General features: G+C 46.4%; 1 protein-coding gene across 1 annotated transcript; it reads right to left on the bottom strand.

Annotated features, from left to right (window-relative positions):
- Positions 1 to 18,728: 18,728 nt before the first annotated feature.
- Positions 18,729 to 20,475, bottom strand: LOC122944694 (histone H2B-like). Its single transcript, XM_044303241.1, has 2 exons — positions 20,341 to 20,475; positions 18,729 to 18,974 (listed from the first exon to the last, which is right to left on the bottom strand). The coding sequence occupies exons 1-2, from the start codon at positions 20,458 to 20,460 to the stop codon at positions 18,780 to 18,782; spliced, it is 315 nt and encodes a 104-aa protein (XP_044159176.1). The 5' UTR covers positions 20,461 to 20,475; the 3' UTR covers positions 18,729 to 18,779.
- Positions 20,476 to 23,283: the final 2,808 nt, after the last annotated feature.

Below are 23,283 nucleotides of genomic sequence, written 5' to 3'. Positions count from 1 at the left end.
AGCTGTCAGCTACACAGGCATCGTACTGTGCTAAAGTTGTGATCTAGGACCTTAATGACATCATCACCATGTGACCAGTAACCTAGCAATTACTGGTCACATGGCTATGAAGTCATCACAGGTCCTAGCAGGAGTGTTGCAGAAGTTAACTGTGGAGCTTTTTTTGTGTGAAGATTACATCAGAAAAAGGTGACAGGGGCTGTTATGTTAATATACTGTAAACTACGGTATAGTGGGGTGCTGTATACTATGTGGGGGCCTGTATACTGTGGGGGGCTGTATATTGTGTGGGGCTGTATACAGTGTGGTGGGCTGTATACTGTGGGGGGCTGTATACTGTGGGGGGCTGTATACTGTGTGGTGGGTTGTATACTGTGTGGTGGGCTGTATACTGTGTGGGGGCCTGTATACTGTGTGGGGGCCTGTATACTGTGGGGGGGGCTGTATACTGTGGGGGGGGCTGTATACTGTGGTGGGCCTTATACTGTGTGGTGGGCTGTATACTGTGTGGGGGTCTGTATACTGTGTGGGGGCCTGTATACTGTGTGGGGGCCTGTATACTGTGTGGTGGGCTGTATACTGTGTGGGGGCCTGTATACTGTGGGGGGGGGGATTATACTGTGTGGTGGGCTGTATACTGTGTGGGGGCCTGTATACTGTGTGGGGGCCTGTATACTGTGTGGGGGCCTGTATAGTGTGGGGGAATGTATACTGTGGGGGGCCTGTACAGTGTGGAGGGGCCTGTATAGTGTGGGGGGGGAGGCTGTATAGTGTGGGGGGCCTGTATAGTGTGGGGGCTGTATATTGTGGAGTGCTATACTGCTGTAATGTATACTGTGGGGGTCTGTATACTGTGGGTGCGGTATAGTGTGGAGTGCTATACTGCTGTACTGTATAGTGTGGGGGCTGTATCGTGTATAGTTTGGGGTGCTGTATACTGTGAGGTGTTGTATACTGTGGGGTGCTGTATACTGTGGGCTGCTATACTGCTCTACTATATACTGTGGGGTACTGTATAGTGTGGGGTGCTATACTGCATACTGTGTGGTTCTGTATACTATAGGGTGCTATACTGCATACTGTGGGGTGCTGGGGTGCACTGTAACACTAGGGTGAGCCGAGCCCTGGTCTCCTTCTTGCAGAGCGGTGCCCACTTCCAGCCTGAGCCCAGAGCACTGATCCTGAGCCGCTGGAGTCTTCAGAACTGGAAGTATTTACAGTCATTCACTGGACTCTACCAGATGTGTGGATTTTTTATGTGTGTGTTGTGGTGGAGGGCGTGATTGCCTGCTGAGGTGTGGGAAGGCGGGATCCAGAGGGCCCAAGTAAATTTTTGCCCAGGGTCCAATCAATACTAAAGACGGCCCTGGGGGAGAGTACATGCAGGCTTATTACATGGACTATACCGTGTGCATTCATCCGTGTAAACACCTGCACAGGTTATTTTTTTATTATTAAGAAGAATGTATTGTCAGAAAATGACTCAATTAAATCAAATTTTCATGTTAAACATTTTATAAAACCATTTTTTCCCCTAACACTTCAGGTCATCCTTTCTAATCCAGTAATTTATATAATAAAATAGATAATAAATATAGTGGCTCACTCTCCCTTAAACTATGGTTGAGGTGTTCTGCTTTTTGGTGACTCCACCCGTCACTGGAAAAGCAATATAAAGATTTTTGAACAGTAAAAACAGGCACTCACCATCTACAGTTGCAAGAAAATTATATGGATTTCTGCACCAATTGGTCATAAAATGTGATCTGATCTTCATCAAGTCACAACAATAGACAATCACAGTCTGCTTAACCTAATAACACACAAAGAATTAAATGTTACCATGTTTTTATTGAACACACCATGTAAACATTCACAGTGCAGGTGGAAAAAGTATGTGAACCCCTAGACTAATGACATCTCCAAGAGCTAATTGGAGTGAGGTGTCAGCCAACTGGAGTCCAATCAATGAGATGAGATTGGTAGTGTTGGTTACAGCTGCCCTGCCCTATAAAAAACACACACCAGTTCTGGGTTTGCTTTTCACAAGAAGCATTGCCTGTTGTGAATGATGCCTCGCACAAAAGAGCTCTTAGAAGACCTACGATTAAGAATTGTTGACTTGCATAAACTGGAAAGGGTTATAAAAGTATCTCCAAAAGCCTTGCTGTTCATCAGTCCACGGTAAGACAAACGGTCTATAAATGGAGAAAGTTCAGCACTGCTGCTACTCTCCCTAGGAGTGGCCGTCCTGTAAAGATGACTGCAAGAGCACAGCGCAGACTGCTCAATGAGGGGAAGAAGAATCCTAGAGTGTCAGCTAAAGACTTACAGAAGTCTCTGGCATATGCTCACATCCCTGTTAGCGAATCTACAATACGTAAAACCCTAAACAAGTATGGATTTCATGGGAGGATACCACAGAGGAAGCCACTGCTGTCCAAAAAGAACATTGCTGCACGTTTACAGTTTGCACAAGAGCACCTGGATGTTCCACAGCAGTACTGGCAAAATATTCTGTGGACAGATGAAACCAAAGTTGAGTTGTTTGGAAGAAACACACAACACTATGTGTGGAGAAAAAGAGGCACAGCACACCAACCTCAAAACCTCATCCCAACTATGAAGTATGGTGGTGGGGGCATCATGGTTTGGGGCTGCTTTGCTGCGTCAGGGCCTGGACGGATTGCTATCATCGAAGGAAAAATGAATTCCCAAGTTTATCAAGACATTTTGTAGGAGAACTTAAGGCGATCTGTCCACCAGCTGAAGCTCAACAGAAGATGGGTGTTGCAACAGGACAATGACCCAAAGCATAGAAGTAAATCAACAACAGAATGGCTTAAACAGAAGAAAATCCACCTTCTGGAGTGGCCCAGTCAGAGTCCTGACCTCAACCCGATTGAGATGCTGTGGCAGGACCTCAAGAAAGCGATTCACACCAGACACCCCAAGAATATTGCTGAACTAAAACAGTTCTGTAAAGAGGAATGGTCAAGAATTACTCCTGACCGTTGTGCGCGTCTGATCTGCAACTACAGGAAACGTTTGGGTGAAGTTATTGCTGCCAAAGGAGGTTCAACCAGTTATTAAATCCAAGGGTTCACATACTTTTTCCACCTGCACTGTGAATGTTTAGTAGTATAGTGTATTACTGTACAGCAGCGGCGGCATGAAGCGCAAGGCGTCATAGCAACCAATGACTCCGTGCGCTCCTGCTGTCAGCAGGAATCCAGCCCAGCATACCACGGACCGCTCTCGGCCGCGGAACACGGCCGTGTGCATTCGGCCTTAGAACTGTGCTGGGAGCCAGAAGCAATTAACCCTTACCACAAGCAGTAAAGTCTATTGCCATAAACGTGCGTTTAACTTACTATCTCAGCCCAAGCACGGTCTTGAATTGGGTTTTAACCTCTTGTGTGCTTTCTTTCCTCCCGAGGAGAATCCTTAAAGGGCTTCTGTCACCACAATCATTGTAGAGAGACAGGCTTACCTGCGACATGTGTGCCGGTCAGCAGAAGCTAGCATTCTTCATCCTGTCCAAATCTGTGGCTTTTTTTTTTTTGAGCCTTCTCCTTTCCTGTGCGCTGCAGCACCCGGCAACCAGTCCTGCTCAGCTTCTGGCTCTGGTGGCAAATTTAAATCATTCCCCGAGAACCCCTTTAACAGAGCAGAGCAGCAGCTCAGGCAAGATGGCCGCCCCCATAATCATGGCTAGAAAATAGAATTCAATTCTTAAAAACCCACACAATTTTTTTTTATCAAAACAGATTTGTCAGAACCCCCAATTTACATTACACAGGTCTCCTCCCCTGATAAGGGGAAAGAAAGTGAGTCGGGCAGGGAGCCACCCCTTTTAGGCTAGGTCTACACCATGACATTTGTCGTACCAATGTCGCGCAACAAATTTAATAATAGTCTATGGGGTCACACTGCAACATGCTGCGATTGCGGCAGTCACAAAAAAATCCATTCGAAATGGATTTCTCTGCGACTGTCGCGTTGCAGTGGCAGAATGTCGCAGTGCAACACCATAGACCAGGGATGGCCAACCTGAGGCTCTCCAGCTGTTGCAAAACTACAACTCCCAGCATGCCCACACTGCCTACAGCTATTAGCCTACAGCATGGCATGGTGAGAGTTGTAGTTTTGCAGCAGCTTGAGAGCTGCAGGTTGGCCATCCCTGCCATAGACTATCATTATAAAAATTGTTGCAGTGTAGTTGTGCCCTAGGTGTCGCGCCACACATGTCGTCGTGTAGACCTAGCCTTACTCTTCTTCCATTCTTGACTTATTTTTAACCCGTTCATCAGGCTTGGATCCCGGAGCAGTGCTGTAGTCTGGTCACCGATATGAGCTGTGCCTCTCCTGCTGTGTGCGGCCGGAGCGCCATCTGCTGTCCGCAGTGCTGTATTGCAGGTTTTTAGTGAAAGATTTTGAAAGAGCAGCACAAAGCTGTGGTTCTTTTCAGAGCAAGCCATCTCTCCTCTTGGGATATGTCCAGCACAGTTAAAGGGGAACTCTCACCTCTGAGATGAAAATACACCTTTTAAGGAAAGGTACATCTGCAGGCCCACATTTATCAAAAGTCTCAAGATTTTGGCCAAGTGCTAAATTAAAGCTAAGGGTACTTTCACACTTGCGTCAAAGTTTTCCGGTATTAAGTTCCGTCCTAGGGGCTCAATAACGGAAAAAACGGATCAGTTTTATCCTAATGCATTCTGAATGTAAAGCAATCCATTCAGGAGGTCTTCACTTCAGTCCTTTTACGGTATTTAGATGGAGAGAAAAACCGCAGCATGCTGCATGTTTCTCTCCGTCCAAAAATCCTGAACACCTGCCGGAATGCTGGATTCCATTGGAATGTATTAGTGCCGGATCCGGTCTTCCTGTCTGGGCATGCGCAGATTTTTACATTAAAAAATGTAAAAAAAAAAAAATACAAGATCCGTTTTTCCGGATGACACCAGAGAGACTGATCCGGTATTGCAATACATTTGTGAGACGGACCCGCATCCGGATCTGTCTACGAATGGTTTCCGTTTGCATACAGATTGCCGGATCCGGCAGGCAGCTCCGGCGACGGATCACTCTGCCGCAAGTGTGAAAGTAGCCTTAACCTTTTATAAAATGTATGCTTTGACTCATTTGTGACCACAAGTTCCCTTCTTTGTTAAATCCGCCACATCCAGCATCACTGCAAATAAGTGGCCAGGAGGATGCCAGGGCGAGTGTGGAATAATTCCTCAATCAGGGGCATAGCTATAGGGGTCTCAACTGAGACCGGGCCCCCTTTGCCAGTGGCGCACCATCAATTATGTATTGCCAGCCTCTGGACAGCCATACAGCTAGGTGCTGAGGCTGGGCAAGGAAGCCTGTAGCCTATCAGAGCCCGACACAGGTAGCGCAACGGTGGCCCCCACCGTCTAAGGGGTTCCCTACTTCAGTGCTGCTGAACACCGGGTGAAGCGAGCAGGCGGACAGCTGAAAAGCCGCGCTTTAAACTGCAAGCTCATTTTTGAAGAGCTTCTGCTGGGATTCCAACTCACAACCATCTACATTAAAGGCAAGAGCCTTAACCAATGAGCTAAAGAGCTCAATGTTAAACTGCTGCAAATATATTATGGCCAAAAACCTCAGTAGTAGTTTCCAAAGTATTTATATACAGTAGAAGTATCATTTTATATATTTTTTTTAGTAATAAAAAAAATGTATAGCACAAAATACATTTGGAATTACAAAAAAAAAAAAAATATATATATATATATATATATATATATATATACATACATACATAAATACATGATACTTCTGTTGTATATGAATACATAATACATGGGAAACTACTACTGAGGTTTTTAGCCATAATATACAATGCTGCCCATAATTATTCATACTCCTGGCAAATTTTGACTTAAAGTTATTTATTCAACCAGCAAGTAATTTTTTGACGGGAAATGACATAGGTGTCTCCCAAAACATAATAAGACGATGTACAAGAGGCATTATTGTGGAAAAAAAACATTTTTCAGCTTTTATTTACATTTGAGCAAAAAATACAAGATGTTTCGCACTGTGGAAAATCTCAAAGGACGTGGTCGGAAGCCAAAAGTGACACCTGTGCTGGTCGGACTGGGGTACCTAGGGCCCACCATGTAAAGTGTATTTTGGAGGCCCACCGTACAGATACATTCAAATATAATAAATAATCTAACAAGTATTTTATATGAACATATCGAACAAATCGCCAGGACCAGATGGCATACACCTCCGTATCCTAAGAGAATTAAGTAAGGTCATGGCCAGACCATTATTTCTGATATTTGCGGACTCTATACTGACAGGGAATGTCCCACAGGATTGGCGCATGGCAAATGTGGTGCCAATATTCAAAAAGGGTCCAAAAACAGAGCCCGGAAACTATAGGCCGGTAAGTTTAACATCCGTCGTGGGTAAACTGTTTGATGGTTTTCTGAGAGATGCTATCTTGGAGTACCTCAATGAAATAAGCAAATAACGCCATATCAGCATGGCTTCATGAGAGGTCGGTCATGTCAAACTAATTTAATCAGTTTCTATGAGGAGGTAAGTTCTAGACTTAACAGCGGCGAATCAATGGATGTCGTATATCTGGACTTCGCCAAAGCATTTGACACTGCACCACATAAAAGGTTAGTATATAAAATGAGAATGCTCGGACTGGGAGAAAACGTCTGTAAGTGGGTAAGTAACTGGCTGAGTGATAGAAAACAGAGGGTGGTTATTAATGGTACACACTCAGATTGGGTCACTGTCACTAGTGGAGTACCTCAGGGGTCAGTATTGGGCCCTATTCTCTTCAATATATGTATTAATGATCTTATAGAAGGCTTGCACAGTAAAATATAAATTTTTGCAGATGACACTAAACTGTATAAAGCAATTAACACGAAAGTAGACAGTATACGGTATATATACTACAGAGGACAGTGTACTGTATATATACACTACAGAGGACAGTATACTGCTACAGAGGGATCTGGATAGATTGGAGGATTGGGCAGAGAAGTGGCAGATGAGGTTTAGCACTGGCGAATGTAGGGTTATGCATATGGGAAGGAATAATGCAAGTCACCCGTACATACTAAATGGTAAAACACTGGGTAACACTGACATGGAAAAGGACCAAGGAATTTTAGTGAACAGCAAACTAAGCAGTAAAAACCAGTGTCAGGCAGCTGCTGCCAAGGCCAATACGATAATGGGTTGCATCAAAAGGGGCATAGATGCCGGTGATGAGAACATAGTCCTACCACTTTACAAATCACTGGTCAGACCACACATGGAGTACTGCAGGGGCGTTGCTAGGGTCTGAAAACATCCGGGGCACAAGCCCATTGTATCACGCCCCTGTGAAGCCACGCGCCCATGGGCCGTCACAGTAGTTATTATCCCTTTTCAGCAGTCCTCCCTTCAAAGTAGTTATTAACCCCTTTCAGCAGTCCCCCCTTCAGTGAATGGAGGACTGCTGAAAGGGGTTAATAACTACTGTGAAGAGCCTAGCCGTCTGGGCAACCCCACAGATCATCCCCTCAGTAATCCGTATCCTGCAGTAACTGAACTTTAAATCAGCGCTCATCTCATTATTATCTTGACTTAGACACTCAGCTCCAGTAACAGGCAGTGCGGGCGGCGCTCACTCACTCACGTCATGCGCCTGCGCCGCCTAGTGGGAGGAGCAGGCGCGTGACGTCAGTGAGCGAGCGCCGCCCGCACTGCATGTTTCAGGAGTTGAGTGTGTAAGATAGTAATGAGATCATAAGCGCTGTTTTAAAGTTCAGTTACTGCAGGATGCGGATTAGGATGGCGGGGCTGCGCAGCGCAGGAGAGTCAGAGCGGCCGGCCCTGCCAGCCAGGGGCGTAGCTAGAACTGACTGCCGCCCCCCCCCCCCCCCCTCCATGACTATCCCGGCATCCTATATGTGCATATGTAAGGGAGAGTTCACATCACATTTTTGCCATCCATTTGATGTTTACGTTGAAAAATGGGATTTAAAAGGGCAGCACACTACGCTTTGTATCCTGCAAAGTATGTTAAAAAAAAAAAAACTTACACATTAACGTATCATTTTTTTTTATGGTGTCAGTCCGAGTCACCTTTTAACATATACATTTTATGTATACATTTCCAGGGGTCAGAAACCTTCGGCACTCCAGCGGTTGCGAAACCACAATTCCCAGCATGTTCCATTAATTTCTATGGGAGTTATGAGAAGACCAGAGCAATAATGCATGCTGGGAGTTGTAGTTTCACAACAGCTGGGGTGCCGTAGGTTGCCGACCCCTGCAATTGACGAATGGCAAAACGTGATGTGAAACCGGCCTTAGTGTGCCATGATAGTGCCAAGTGGCAAGCACTAGAGACAGAGAAGGGAGGCTGCAATGTACAGGGCACAGTATAGTATAGGGGGTACAGTACAGGGCAAGGGGGGTGCACAGTGCAGAATAGGGGGTACAATGCAGCATAGAGGGCACAATACAGGGCAGAGGGATTCCCCTGTACCCCTGTGGGCCAGTCCCAGTCTGCCGACAAATATGGCACCGATGGAGCTGAAGCCTACATCCCAGACATCAAGATGGACGTGCAGAAGAAGGTGTGTAATCTATATCAATGTATGTGGTGCAGTGTGTGATGATCACGCACTGCACCCATCACATGCTGCACCACATGCACATATCACACGCTGCACCCAGGGCCGTCTTTAATATTGATTGGACCCTGGGCAAGAATTTACTTGGGCCGCCTGGATCCCGCCTTCCCACACCCTAGCAGGCAATCACACCCTCCACCACAACACACACCAAAAATCCACACATCTCGTGGAGTAAACTTTAATAATGTAAACATAAAGAACTGGTTCACAAATAAGTCCTTATATTGACCTATTTACCGCCTGTAGCTCCCCCCCCCCCCCCTTCACCAACCACCAAGCACCCTTACTCACATAAAACAATATACATAATACAGCTTACAGTGAATGACTGCAAATACTTCCAGTTCTGAAGACTCCAGCGGCTCAGGATCAGTGCTCTGGGCTCAGGCTGGAAGTGGGCACCGCTCTGGAGGAAGGAGACCAGGGCTCGGTTCACTCTAGCGTTACAGTGCACCCCAGCACCCCACAGTATGCAGTATAGCACCCTATAGTATGAAGCACCCCACAGTATGCATTATAGCACCCTATAGTATACAGCACCCCACAGTATGCAGTATAGCACCCTATAGTATACAGCACCCCACAGAATTCAGTATAGCACCCTATAGTATACAGCACCCCACAGTATGCAGTAAAGCACCCTATAATATACAGCACCCACAGTATGCAGTATAGCACCCTATAGTATACAGCACCCCACCGTATGCAGTATAGCACCCTATAGTATACAGGACCCCACAGAATGCAGTATAGCACCCTATAGTATACAGGACCCCACAGAATGCAGTATAGCACCCTACAGTATACAGCACCCCACAGTATGCAGTAAAGCACCCTATAGTATACAGCACCCCACAGAATGTAGTATAGCACCCTATAGTATACAGCACCCCACAGTATGCAATATAGCACCCTATAGTATACAGCACCCCACCGTATGCAGTATAGCACCCTATAGTATACAGGACCCCACAGAATGCAGTATAGCACCCTATAGTATACAGCACCCCACAGTATGCAGTAAAGCACCCCACAGTATGCAGTATAGCACCCTATAGTATACAGCACCCCAGTATGCAGTATAGCACCCTATAGTATACAGCACCCCACCGTATGCAGTATAGCACCCTATAGTATACAGCATCCCACAGTATGCAGTATAGCACCCTATAGTATATAGTACCCCACAGTATGCAATACTTAGTATAACACACCACAGTATGCAGTATAGCACCCCACACTATACAGCACCCCATAGTATACAGTAGAGCAGTATAGCACCCCACAGTATACAGCACCCACAGTATACAGTAGAGCAGTATAGCACCCCACACTAAACAGCACCCCACACAATATACAGCACCCACAGTATACAGTAGAGCAGTATAGCACCCCACAGTATACAGCACCCCACTATACAGTAGCTTACAGTATATTAGTATAACAGCCCCTGTCACCTTTTCCTGATGTACTCTTGACAAAAAAAAGCTCCACAAATCTGGCAAACTTCTCCTACAGCAACACTCCTGGTAGAAAGAAAGGACCTTTGATTACCTCATAGCCATGTGACCAGTAATATCGCTATGTTACTGGTCACATGGTGATGATGTCATCTAAGGTCCTTTTATCCTAGGAGATTCACAGCTCTCACTCTATCACAGTTTGCTGCCTGGAGTGCCCGCCCGCAGGCAGGCAGGCATGGCACCACCCCTCTGTGTAGCTGGCAGCCTGACCCCCCCCCCCCCAGGCATGCCACTCGATGTAATTAAATTTGTGGGCAGTGGCCAGCGGGGCAGTTAGTTACCTTGGGCCCCCCAGGATCAGCTGCCCCTTTTGCCCCGCGTTAAAGACGGCTCTGGCTGCACCACACCCATCACACGCTGCCCCACATGCTTCCCATACCCCACACAGTGCACCACATATCACACGCTGCCCCACATGTACCACGCACTGATGTGTGTGTGTGTGTGTGAGATGCATGTAGTGAATGCAGGCTATTAAAACCAAGTGGTAAAGTACACTTGGCTTTAATACACTTTACTACAATTACCTCATGTTATTTAGACCAGTAGGGCCCCTTTTACACGGGCGAGTTTTCTGCGCGGGTGCAATGCGTGAGGTGAACGCATTGCACCCACACTGAATCCGGACCCATTCACTTCTATGGGGCTGTGCAGATGAGCGGTGATTTTCATGCATCCCTTGTACGTTGCGTGAAAATCTCAGCATGCTCTATATTGTGTGTTTTTCACGCAATGCAGGCCCCATAGAAGTGAATGGGGCTGCGTGAAAATCGCAAGCAAGTGCGGATGCGGTGCGATTTTCACGCATGGTTGCTAAGATTAAAGTCTTTTCACTGTATTATTTTCCCTTATAACATGGTTTTAAGGGAAAATATTAGCATTCTTTATTACAGAATGGTTAGTAGAAGGTCAATTGAGGGTTAAAAAATTAAAATAAACTCACCTCCTCCTCTTGATCGCGTAGCTGCCAGTCTCTTCTTACTTCTTTAATCATGAGCTGCCGGCTAAAGGACCTGTGGTGACGTCACATCACATGGTCCAATCACATGGTCCACCACCATGGTGGTGGACCATGTGATTGGACCATGTGATGAGCTTAGTGACGTCACCACAGGTCCTTTGACAGGTCCTGAAGAAAGAACAGGAGACCGGCAACTACGCGATCAATTGGAGGAGGTGAGTTTATTTAAAAAAAAAATATTTAACCCTCAATTGGCCTTCTACTATGCATTCTGTATTAAAGAATGCTATTATTTTTCCTTATAACCATGTTATAAGGGAAAATAATTACATCTACACAACCATGAACCCAAACCTGAACTTCAGTGAAGAAGTTCGGGTATGGGTACCACATTCAGTTTTTTATCACACACGTGCAAAACGCATTGCACCCGTGCGATAAAAACTGAACAACGGAACGCAATCGCAGTTAAAACTGACTGCAATTGCGTACCTACTCGCGCGGGTTTGCTGCAATGCACCCGGGACGCATCCGGACACGCTCGTCTGCAAGGGTTTCCTGCATGCTCCCCTCTTAGGGCATGTTCACACAACCGCTATTTATTTCTGTTCTGCTACATAAGATGAGCAGAACAACAAAAATAACGGAAGTTCTGGATGGGGCACATTTTTGTCAACATACACAAAAAACATATACATTATCGGACGCCTTAGTTCTATTGTAAAAAAGTATAGTTTTTTTGCAGGATAGGACGGCATAGTGTATCACTGTTGCAGTTTTCCATCCTGAAAAAAAAATAAAAATAAGGATAGGCTACCAAACATGCCGATTTTTCTCACGCGCGTGCAAAACGCATTAAAATGTGTTGCACTCGCGCTGAAAAATCGTGCATTTTCCCGCGACACACACGCATCTTATCTGGGTCAAATCCATGACGCCCGTGTGAAAGAGGCCTAACAATGTTCCTAACTGTCTGCACGACCCTTCCTAGTCCAGAGTCCCTCCTTAATGAAGTGTTGGGGTCAAAATGACTAGTGACAGATTGGCCAAAATCAAGTAAAAACAAAGCGGAAACAGACGAGCCAGGACAGACAAAAACACATGGACCCAGCAGACACAAATCAATAACCAAATTCCACCAAAGTCAATACCAGGAGAAACACACAAGACATTTACACTGTCACTCCTGCAGTTTCTGCACAGTGTGCCAGGCAGGGTCACAGCATCCATTCACACAGGCTGGACCGCATCACATTCACAAATTCTTACACAATCTATCTGTGCAAAAGAAAACTGACACTGTACTGACTGTGCATTCTTTATTTACTGCAGAACCAGCCAAAATTGGCTTTTTTCCCCCCCTTTCATTTGAGCAAAAACTGCATTTTATACAGCAGGTAATCATCACACGCCATTTTGGTGTGTACTTGAGAAAACTTACATTTCAATATTGCATTTTTATGTGTATATTTAAAATAAAACCGTACACTGGAATATTGCTTGTACAGGAAATGGGTTTCTTGCATCATAGACTGAAATTTGGGGTTTAGTAGGAAACTGAGGCCGGCCGGCTGTCATTATAGAGGAAGGAGATGAAAATGTCTAAAGGATGACTGAGCCATCCACTTCATTATCTCACAGCCGCATGATGTTACCTCTGACTGTAACGTCACCCTCAGTTTTTGCCCCTTCCTATAAAGTTGGCTATTCTATTCTTCCTTATTTCACACATCTTATTTCACTGCCCCCTCCACCAGTAATGTGTTCGCTCCGTCCAGGATCTGCCCCTACTAAAGGAACACAATTTGGAAGGCCATATAAAAGAAAAGGCGCTTCACATTTTTTAAAATTTGGGTAACAACTTACTAGTGCATAATAGATGGAAAGGGTCCTTTTGAGAATATAGGAAATTTCTAATTTGTTTTTTAAACAAATAATGTTAAAGGGGTTATCTGATATCGAAAATATCCCCGGACCCCTTGTATGGACTATACGTGTCAGGGCACCCGCGTCGCTCCAGATAAATGATCTGGACTGACATTCTGCTGTTTGGCCACAAGATGCCACTGTTTCCTAAGCACAGCAACAGACTGCATTTCATGTGATGTTGGGAACACTCAGGGGGTGGAGTTACAAGTCTGGAGAGGAAAGCAGCAGCCATCTTATAGTGAGGCTGTGAGAGACACTGAAGAAATGTGTGAGCAGTGAATCAGACAGCATCCAGGTGTGAGAGTGACCAGAGCGGCAGCTAAGTGAAGCTGATCGTGTCCAGAGGAAACAAGGATTGCTTCCAGGAACGCTGAGGAGAAAAGCTACACACACTGCGGTCTCGCATGCTTGTTGGAGAGGCCTTTGTTCTTTTCAGAGTCACCAGTGGATGCAGAGCAGCAAAAAAAAAAAAAAAAAGACAAATTAAATCGATGGATGTAGGAACCCTAAAAGTGAAGCCAGCATCAACCAATCACAGCTCGGCTCTGATTTCTTACACTGCTCTGGTAAAATGAAAGCAGTGCTCTGATTGGTTGCTATAGGCAATGGCTAGTTTCTCTTGTAATCTATGTGTTGCTCTGTGCCCCCCACATCCATCCACAGTTATTACACCCAATATCACCGAGGATCGCTGTGACTCCATGACACCTTTAACACTGGGTGATCTTGTAAGCCGTGTACCGGGGTGGGCTCCCCAGCATACAGCAAAGTCACGAACGAGGAAAGCAACCCCAACACCAGCTTTTGCCAAAGCAAAATTTTACTTAAATGTGGTAATAAACACAACCACAAATGCTGGGGACCTTCAATAAATTTACATACACCCATCCCGAAGGTTGAGACCCTTGAGCTGCACAGCACGGCGTCCTCCGATGGATGCACGAGGAAAGAGCAGTAATTTACCTACTGGCAGGCATGACTAAACTGCCACACCTTACCTGTTATTACCCTAAAAGAACACTGTATGGGTGTGTGGCATGGGCTAGCCTGCGGTGCAGCACAACAGCTTACAATCTTACACAGATCTACAGGATTCCCTCTCCCATAACTAGTCCTGTAGCACATACCTGAGTATTCCTTCAGAGCCAAACGCCAGCCTGGCGTGAGTTAGTGGGAAGTTTATCAGCTCTCCAATGTGAAATGTCACTTTAAGTTATGGAGTCCTTGCAATGAACAGTAGTAACACTTGTGGCCTGACACAAACAGAGACCCTAACTAACTACAGGCCTGGTCTCAGTCTCTAGGCGCCAACACTGTGGTGAGGTGCGTGCACGATCTTACCGACCCGGGTCTGCTCTGCATCCACTGGTGACTCTGAACAGAACAAATGCCTCTCCAACAAGCATGCGATACTGCAGTGTAAGTAGCTTTGCTCCTCAGCTCTCATCAGCGATCCTGGAAGCAATCCTCATTTCCTCTGGACAGGATCAGGGTCTTGGACACGACTATAAGATGGCTGCTGCCTTCCTCTCCAGACTTGTAACTCTACCCCCTGAGAGTTCCCAACATCACATGAAATGCAGTCTGTTGCTGTGCTTAGGAAACAGCGGCATCTTGTGGCCAAACAGCAGAATGTCAGTCCAGACCTTTAACTTAATTTAAACAAACGCAATGTTCTGAAAATGAGAGACGTTTCCCCATCACACAGGCTATGGCTGCGGACGAGGTCATCGTGACCCCCGCATCATGTGTTACTACTACATTTTATTCCACTTGTTAAATAATTTTGGGTGGTGTTCAAAAAGATTTATTAAAACGGGTGTAAATTAGAACTGGCTTAGTTGCCCATAGCAACCAATAAGATACCACCTTTCATTTTCAAAGGAGCTCTGAAAAATGAAAGGTGGAATCTGATTGGTTGCTATGGGCAACTAAGCCAGTTTTCCTTTCCACCAGTTTTGATAAATCTCCCCCATCATGTTGGTGCAGTTTCTTCTTCATGGTAAGTTTCCAGGGCAGTTGCCTAGCAACAGTCCACATGTGCAGTGGATGACATCAGCAGACCCTCTAGGTTGCATCCGCTCCTTCACAATGGCAGCTGGGGGGCAGCGTTCTTATCGGGGAGATGGGTTTTCTCTAAATAAAGGCGGGCAGGCACTCTAGTCTCCTCAAAATCCTGGCAGACGTCACTTTCCTCCTCTTGTCCTCAGATAACTGCCTCGAGTGTTTGTCCACCTCTCGGTAACCTAGAGGGACTTCATGTGCTGAAATCATTGAATTCCTCTGGTGCTGACCTCACATCACAGCGTGTGATGCTACAGAGCTGCATTCACAATACTGTGCAATCCTGAGCTGAATTCTCCCAGCATTCCCTGGCCGTTTGTTGTCTACAGAGCTTGTCGGTGATTTGCATTCTGGGAATTGTAGTGCATTTGTAGGGCGCCAGGCCGTCACCTGATGTAGATGGTGCACATACTATTTCCCTGCATTACAGGAGCTCTGTTAGAGCCTTCACACGCTGCAGATTTTATTGCAGAATTTTCCACGATTGAAAATCAGTTCCTTCTTTTTTCCTATTCTTTAATATACAAAGCCACACATTTATCGTCACCCAATGACCAATCCCTTTAGTGCATCCACACTGTAGTTACCCCCATTGTGCCCCCCACACACACAGTGCTGCCTCTCCCATACTGTTAATAAATAAATACTCACCTAGCCTCGTTCCCCCAATGATCAGATCACATTCTGCGCTCCCAGCAGGCATGATGCGGTAACAAGTTGCGCCTGCTGCCCCCTGTAGAAGAGCACAGCCCGATTCCCCAGGCGCAGAATGAGTCCCGGCCTGTGAGCTGCTCCTACAGAGGCCACCAGGAGCGACATGTCACCATTGCATTCAACTGTCTTTGCGTCTGCAGAAACAGTTGAAAGTGGGACATGCTTCAGTACTGCTGCCAAAAATCTAGGACTGTTGGAAGGTAGCCGACACCTGAGCTTTGGTTAACATTTAGACGGTACACAAAAACTGGTTTTCCACCCTGTCATGGATGGGGCCACCACTGAACAGAAAATAGCACAGCTAGCAATACACCAATATGGGAATGTCCTTTTAACCCAGAGGTTTTTTTTTTTTCCTTTCATTTTTGCATGTTTGTTTCCTTCCCAGTCTTCCTGGACCCAAACTTCATTTTTCCGTTCACCCGTATGAGGGCTTGTTCTTTGCAGGACAAGTTGTTAAATGGTGGCATTGGAAAGTACATGGCCTACAATGTAGTGAGAAATGGCAAAAGGCTGTAATGACTGCGATCGGCATTATTGCCGGTCATGGACATTAGCTGCGGGTCTCTGCTGTTTGACAGAGACCCGCTGGCTACGGCGCTGCATGTGTGAGCAGGCACCATGTTTAAAGACCCTACCAGCACAGTACATCACTGGTAGCAAAAGGGTTATGACTTAAATTGGCAAAAGTGGCATGTGAACCCATCTAACAAATGCATAGCACGCTACGCTTTCCCATCCTGCAGAGCCCAGCAATAGCTATATACACACACATTCATGTGCACTTATTTTTACAAGTGAACTCTGGCAGCATATGCTAAATGCGAGCCAAAAACATGACATGAACCCAACTTTTTGTAGTGCAACCGATTTTAATTGTTACAATCCAGATGCACACAGTTAAATGCAATCTTGTGGACTGCAGCTGTCACTCAATAGTTAAATCAGTTGCGCTACAGCTCTGGTCTTATTCCCAACACTCAGATCTTCATGCAGTCACAGCTTAACCCCTTCAACCACTGACGTACCGGTACATCACAAGGTTAATGTATGGAGCAGTCTGCTGCAGTGAGCCCACTCCGTATGTGGCAGGTGACAGCTGTATCATACAGCAGACACAATGACAGGGAATGGTGATCCCACCAAACTGTCATTTAACCCCTCAGATGCCACAATCAATGCAGATTGCAGTACCTGTGAGGTCAGGCAGAGGGATGGAGGCTCCCCCTTCCTGCTGATCAGAGCCCCAGCAGTTAAATTGTGGGGCTCCGATTGGTTACCATGGCAGCCTGGATGCTTTTGAAGCCTGCCATGGTAAGCACCCTGCTGCTGGGTGCACAAAGCACAGCATGTGAAAATCCTATTCACCCCAATAGATCTATTAGGGTGATTACTACAATGGATCAAAGGATACCAGGTTCTAGCCCCCTAAGGGGGGTTAATAGTTAAATAAATAGTTGCATTGGAAAAAAACACAAATGCAAAGCCAAAAATAAGCCTGGTACATAAGGTGTTAATGAGCCGTCACATCCTCCATGAGCTGAAGCCGGTAGCACACTTTACAGCTACTTCCTCAGAGTCAGCCTTAACATCCCCCTTGGGTTTTATTATTTTTGGTAACAGATACTAGTGGTCTCTCCACCCAGTGGCAATGGCTGAGGGGAAAACAATTTAAAAAACGTATCCAGCTGCACAGGAACATGTGATGCATGTAAGAATTGGATGTTGACGCAGGACCAGAGCTTGACAGTGGGAGACCAACAGAGGCTGGTACTGCAAGTACGCCCGCTGCAGGCACCTCAAAGGAAGACCCTTTAAGGAGGTTTCCAGGATCAGGTATTGATCGCCTATAAAACCAATATCAGATCAAAGGGTATCAAACCCGCACCTTAAGGGGCCACAGCCTCTTCAACATGTACAAAGCTATTTAGTAACAGTTCAGGGAATTGCTGCTTCCTCCCCTTGAAGTGAATGGGCTGAAGCTCCAGTACTCTGCACAGCATAAAACCAGGTCAAGTTTGACATTTCATACTAGGTGTGAGCAAGGTCCTTCTGTACCCAGTGATACATAAATGTAACAAAGTAACTTAATTAAAGGGACTCTGTCACCAGATTCTAACCCCCCCTTTTATAACTATGGTTCTCTCCATGGTCCCCTTCTCATTACAAAGCTGTTGCTATAAGTTAAATCCGCCGTGTAGTTTTCATAAAAATCACTTTTATCTAACCTGTCAATCTTCAGGATAAGGTGCCCAGGGCGTTTCTGATGGTCTGAATCTGCCGCTCTTCGCCGCCGCCGTTGGTGCCCAGCTCCTCCCATGATCCTTTCAGCGCCACCTCGTCACCTCCGGCTCTCCTCAGTGCCCCCTCCTCCTTTTCAAAGATCTCGCGCGTGCGCACAGGCCTGTGCCTGATGCGCCCGTTTAGATTCTGCCTCGTTGAGCGAAGTGCGCATGCGCGCGAACGAACGCGCACTTCGCTCCACGAGGCAGAATCTAAACGTCCGCACGGGCGCATCAGGCACAGGCCTGTGCGCACGCGCGAGATCTTTGAAAAGGAGGAGGGGGCACTGAGGAGAGCCGGAGGCGGATTGCATTACATCGAGGTGGCGCTGAAAGGATCATGGGAGGAGCTGGGCACCAACGGAGGCGGCAAAGAGCGGCAGATTCAGACCATCAGAAACGCCCTGGGCACCTTATCCTGAAGATTGACAGGTTAGATAAAAGTGATTTTTATGAAAACTACACGGCGGATTTAACTTATAACAACAGCTTTGTAATGAGAAGGGGACCATGGAGAGAACCATAGTTATAAAAGGGGGGGTTAGAAACTGGTGACAGAGTCCCTTTAAAATACATTTTTATTAGCAAAATAAATAAAATAATGACAAAAGCTTCAGTCTGTGGCAGCAGATCCAGGGAGGGGACGGGTGGAAGGTCCTAAGGACACAATGTTCTTCACAGCCTTCTCTACCTCCCGTCTGGTGATGGTTCTCCTGTGGTTATATATGGACAGCCTGGCAGCTTCAGATGCTATGGACACCATTAGCTCAGATTCTTTGGCCAAACAGATGTCCCGCCCCTGAGGTCCCTGTAAAGAAAAGGGTTTATCAGAACAAGGATAGAAAAGCAGAGGCCATTTCTAGATGGCATCACCCACCCTGCACATTTGACTGGTGCAACTTAGCATGCCCAGGAAGGTGAAGTGATAAGTGGATTCCAAGCACTCCTGGTACCACTTGCCCAAGAATCTGACCAGGTTCAGACTGGCCCACAGATGAGTCCCTGGTGGGCTCCCTAGACCCCCATACTCTGGTACAGCAGACTGCACTTTATACTGTAGATATGCAGAGCACAGCATCCCAAACCAGGTCGATTATGTAACCATCTGCCCAGTTTAGAGATGCAGTTGACTGAGAACTTACAGGTAAACAGCAAGGATAGCCTGTATCATCTTTCATCAGGGACCTGCCCTCTACAAGTCAATGCAGAGACCTCATATCTTGTAAAGCCCTGCCACAATATTTGCATTTATACAGTGGTCCCCCAGAAGGACTTCTACTGGTGGGTCCTAGGCACCCATCCAACACCGAATCAGACTACACAAACCCCATTGATAGCATAGCACTGAGGGTAGACACAGATGCAGCCAAGAAGACCACCAAGCAGTTCACATTGCATTATGGTTTCAATTTTAAACCAGATTTGCAGCAAATCCCGCTGTTGGTTTTGCACCGTGGCTGCCACACGTGTTCATGACCACGCCAAGCTTTCTAGATTCCCTATGTTGAGGACCAGCTGGAAAACAGACTCAGTGCTCAACTAACCCAAGTGCCACATATACAACGTTTGGACACGGTGCCAATACTACATCATGTTATTGAACGGGGTACTTTTCAAACCACACCTCTTTCGGGTACGTTCAGATTTCAGCACCAAAATCCATGTCCCGCGTTTGCAGTGTAATCCACGTGGTTCTTATCTGAAGTCAGCATCAAGTGGCATCACTCAACCCACAGCCAGATAGCTGCATTGAGTGGGTTCTGCCTTGGATTTCCAGGAAAATAAGTCTGACTTCTAATGTACATTTTTTGGTCGTGTGAACATCTCCCCCCCCCCCCCCCCCCCAACGGTGCGAGGAGCCTCAGGTCACCTCTTACCAAACCTCCTCCAGCCAAAGAGCTTAGAAAGTCACTGCCTTTGAACTGTGAGAACGGCCCGTGAGACTGGGATACGTGGATTAAAGTCATTACTGGCAGTTAACAAGTCACAGCAGATCTGTCATCTACAGATCACTTCTGCATGAAAGCTGCCAAGTAATGCCAGGACCCAGGAGAAACAACTGCTCCTCCAGGAAAGGTGCAGGGACTGTAGGTTATGGAGCCATATTGGCAGAAGCCTCATTGCCCACCATTCCCTGCTGACTAGGAGGTGCTCTTGGACCATCTCACACCCACCTGTTTTAAAACCTTGTAGATGAATCTGGAGTAGTTCTTGGCCTTTGTGCGGCTTTTCTTCCCTGCAGATCTCAGGCTGCCAGCTTCCATTTTGTTCACAGCGTTGGAGGAGCACTTCATTCTGGATTGTTCAAGGAGCCTGATAAGGAGAATAAAGAACATGATGCCAAGGACATACCAGGCAGGGGAGCGACACCAACTAAGTGTCCTGCAGAAGGAACACTCAACGCTGAAACCCCCAGCACTGGGCAGAGCGTCACCCAGCATGTCCCCTATACATGACCAGCTCTGCACAATGCATTACTGACGGTCACATGCAGGGGGAGCCACAGTATAGTAGTGCACTTGAACCCAAGAAATGGGGGGGGGTCAGGGTCAACATTTCAATACATTTTTGCAGTTAGTACAGACTAACTTTTTAAGGAGACTTTCACACTTGCGTTATTTTTCAGTATCGAGATGCAGAGGGTCCCCATACCAGAACAACATTCCCATTTAGTCCTCATGCATTCTGAATAAAGAGTTTAGGATGCATCAGGAGGTCTCGCTTTCCATTTTGTGACAGGACACAAGACCACTGCAGTTGTGTCCAGTCACAACAGAATAAAACAGGTCCATCACTGAAAACAATGGGAAAAAATATATATATATATATATATATATATATATATAATAAAAGCAAGCTCCCACTAATCCTGTTCCTTAGCACTAGTGTGAAGCTAGCCTAATGTAGGTTATAGACAAATGCCTCGCCAGCATCTCACTCCAGGCAGAATGTAATCAACCCTTCCGTGAGCGGACCGTCATCTACTTTGTAGTTGGAGGGTGGTGCTGCATTTTTCTCCAAAATTATGATGTAGTGATAGTGACCATTTAAAGGGGCCTTCCCACCATAACCTCCCATTCACAGGATGATTATAAGCATCTGATCGGAGGGGTCCAGCTACTGGGACACATGCAGGTTCTGACCAGGTTTGTGAAACAAAAAAAAAAAAAAAAAAAAAATCAGGCGCTGATCATAAAAGGGAAGGGTGTTTTTTTTTTTATTGGACTCCAGGTTCTGGATACAAGAACTGCATTAAAAAAAAACTGAATGTGTGAATACAACATAGAGGAGAAATTAGGTTGCAGTCTGTTTCTGCTCAAGTCCATTACTAAACTCTACAGTAAGTTTATCACCTCTTTAAACCCATGTTTTTGTTTGTTTTTTGGGAGGGGGGGGGGGGGGTAAAATAAACCCACACAACTTAACCACAGACTGAATAAACCCTCCACCCCCTGGGTCCCATACACAAGCACTAATGGCTTCATACACTCACAACCAGCAGAACCAACAGTCCAGGGTTGTCCCAACTTATCAGAGACTAGACTGGCAGATTTGGCTTATCCTGACCCACAAATTATATAATCCCCACTCAGAATTGGGTTCCTGAAGAGGCAATAAGGGGGTCTGACAATGGGACCCCATGTCCGCCATAGTGATCTTTGAGCACATACAGTCACCTCCACTATAGACCAGCAGAAGCAATTGGTGAGAAGACCAGAAATCTGCCAGATTATCAAACATTTCAGACCACCAGACAGAATCCATGCAACTCACCACTAGCCTATAGGACCCCCAATGACTATGCTAATCTCATCACCACTTACCTAATGACCAACCTCACAGTACTGCTGCTGACCAGAGCGCCGTGCTGGGGGTTATATAGCGGGGAGTCATGTGCCTCCAATAAACCCATCACCGGGGGCCGCTCCCTGCAGATCATTACTCAATTACCTCCATCTGCTTCTGTCACTGCAAATCCTGCAAACCTATCACTGCACAAAAAAAACAACCCACACAACGGGGGAGATTTAGGGCTCATTCACACAACGCAGGCCGTCCGTGCCCCTATTGTGGACCGCAAACGACGGCTGACTTGAATGGGTCCGCAATCTGGAAGATATGACACGGTGTGGAGCGGATTGGAAGCCATACGAAGTGCGAAGTCAATGAGTCCGCAGCGAAACAATACAGGATTCACGCGGCCCGTGCCAGTGCACTGCGGAAAGCAGCACGGACAGCCTACGTTTATGTGAATGAGCCCTTATAGAAACTAGTAGAAACCTGGCCCAGTAGCCCGGAGCAGCCAATCAACTAAGGCCAGTTTTACATCCCAGTTTGCAGGGGAGAATCCAAGAGTGGCCTAAAATACCAGTCTTTGTAAATGACCCCCACAGTGTGTGTAGCGCCTGATGTTTTTTAATGCAGTTTTTGCTGGATCCGGCAGGGATCTGCACAAACGCTTCCGTCTAAATAATACAACCAGCAGAATCCATTATGAACGGATCGGGTTGTATTATCTTTAAAATAGAAAAGACGGATCCTTGTTCTTTTGTATCCGAGAAAACAGATCCATTTTTTCCAATTAGGCCCCCTGCACACGGACATGTGTGCTCCGTTGCCATATTCCGGACCGCATTAGCGGATCCGCAATACATGGGTGCCGTTCCGTGGGCATTTCGCATCACGGATGCGGAACCCATTCACTTGAATGGGTCCGCAAATCCAGAGATGCGGAATGGTGCGGAACGGAAGCACGGAACGAAACCCTATGGAAGCACTACAGAGTGCTTCCGTGGGGTTTCATCCCGTACTTCCGTTCCGCTAAAAGATAGAACACGTCCTATCTTTTTGTGGAACGGCCGGATCGCAGACCCAGTCAAGTAAACGGGTCCACGATCCACTGCGGCTGCCCCATGGACTGTGCTCGTGCATTGCATTTTGCGAGTCGCAGCGCGACCACGGGGCGCACACGCCCATGTGAAAGAGGCCTAAACGGTACCCTGCTTACCACATAAAGGTAATTATTGCTTCTCCCTAATATAAGGCGTCCCCTCTGCAGCCATTTCTGTCTGAGCTCCTGCATGCAGTACTTTTGTTTCCGTCTAAAAAAACTGATC

The sequence above is a fragment of the Bufo gargarizans genome, chromosome 8 (genome assembly GCF_014858855.1).
Source record: "Bufo gargarizans isolate SCDJY-AF-19 chromosome 8, ASM1485885v1, whole genome shotgun sequence".
Classification (NCBI taxonomy): domain Eukaryota; kingdom Metazoa; phylum Chordata; class Amphibia; order Anura; family Bufonidae; genus Bufo; species Bufo gargarizans.
Note: the sequence above shows the minus strand (reverse complement) of the source record. Positions and strands in the feature narration are given on the sequence as shown.

What these genes read in the sequence shown, in the direction of transcription:
- LOC122944694 (XM_044303241.1), bottom strand. Translation starts at nt 20,460, where the DNA reads ATGAAGTGCTCCTCCAACGCTGTGAACAAAATGGAAGCTGGCAGCCTG. An exon ending in TCTACAAGGTTTTAAAACAG is followed by an intron (nt 18,975 to 20,340) that starts GTGGGTGTGAGA and finishes TTTTCTTTACAG; the next exon opens with GGACCTCAGGGGCGGGACAT.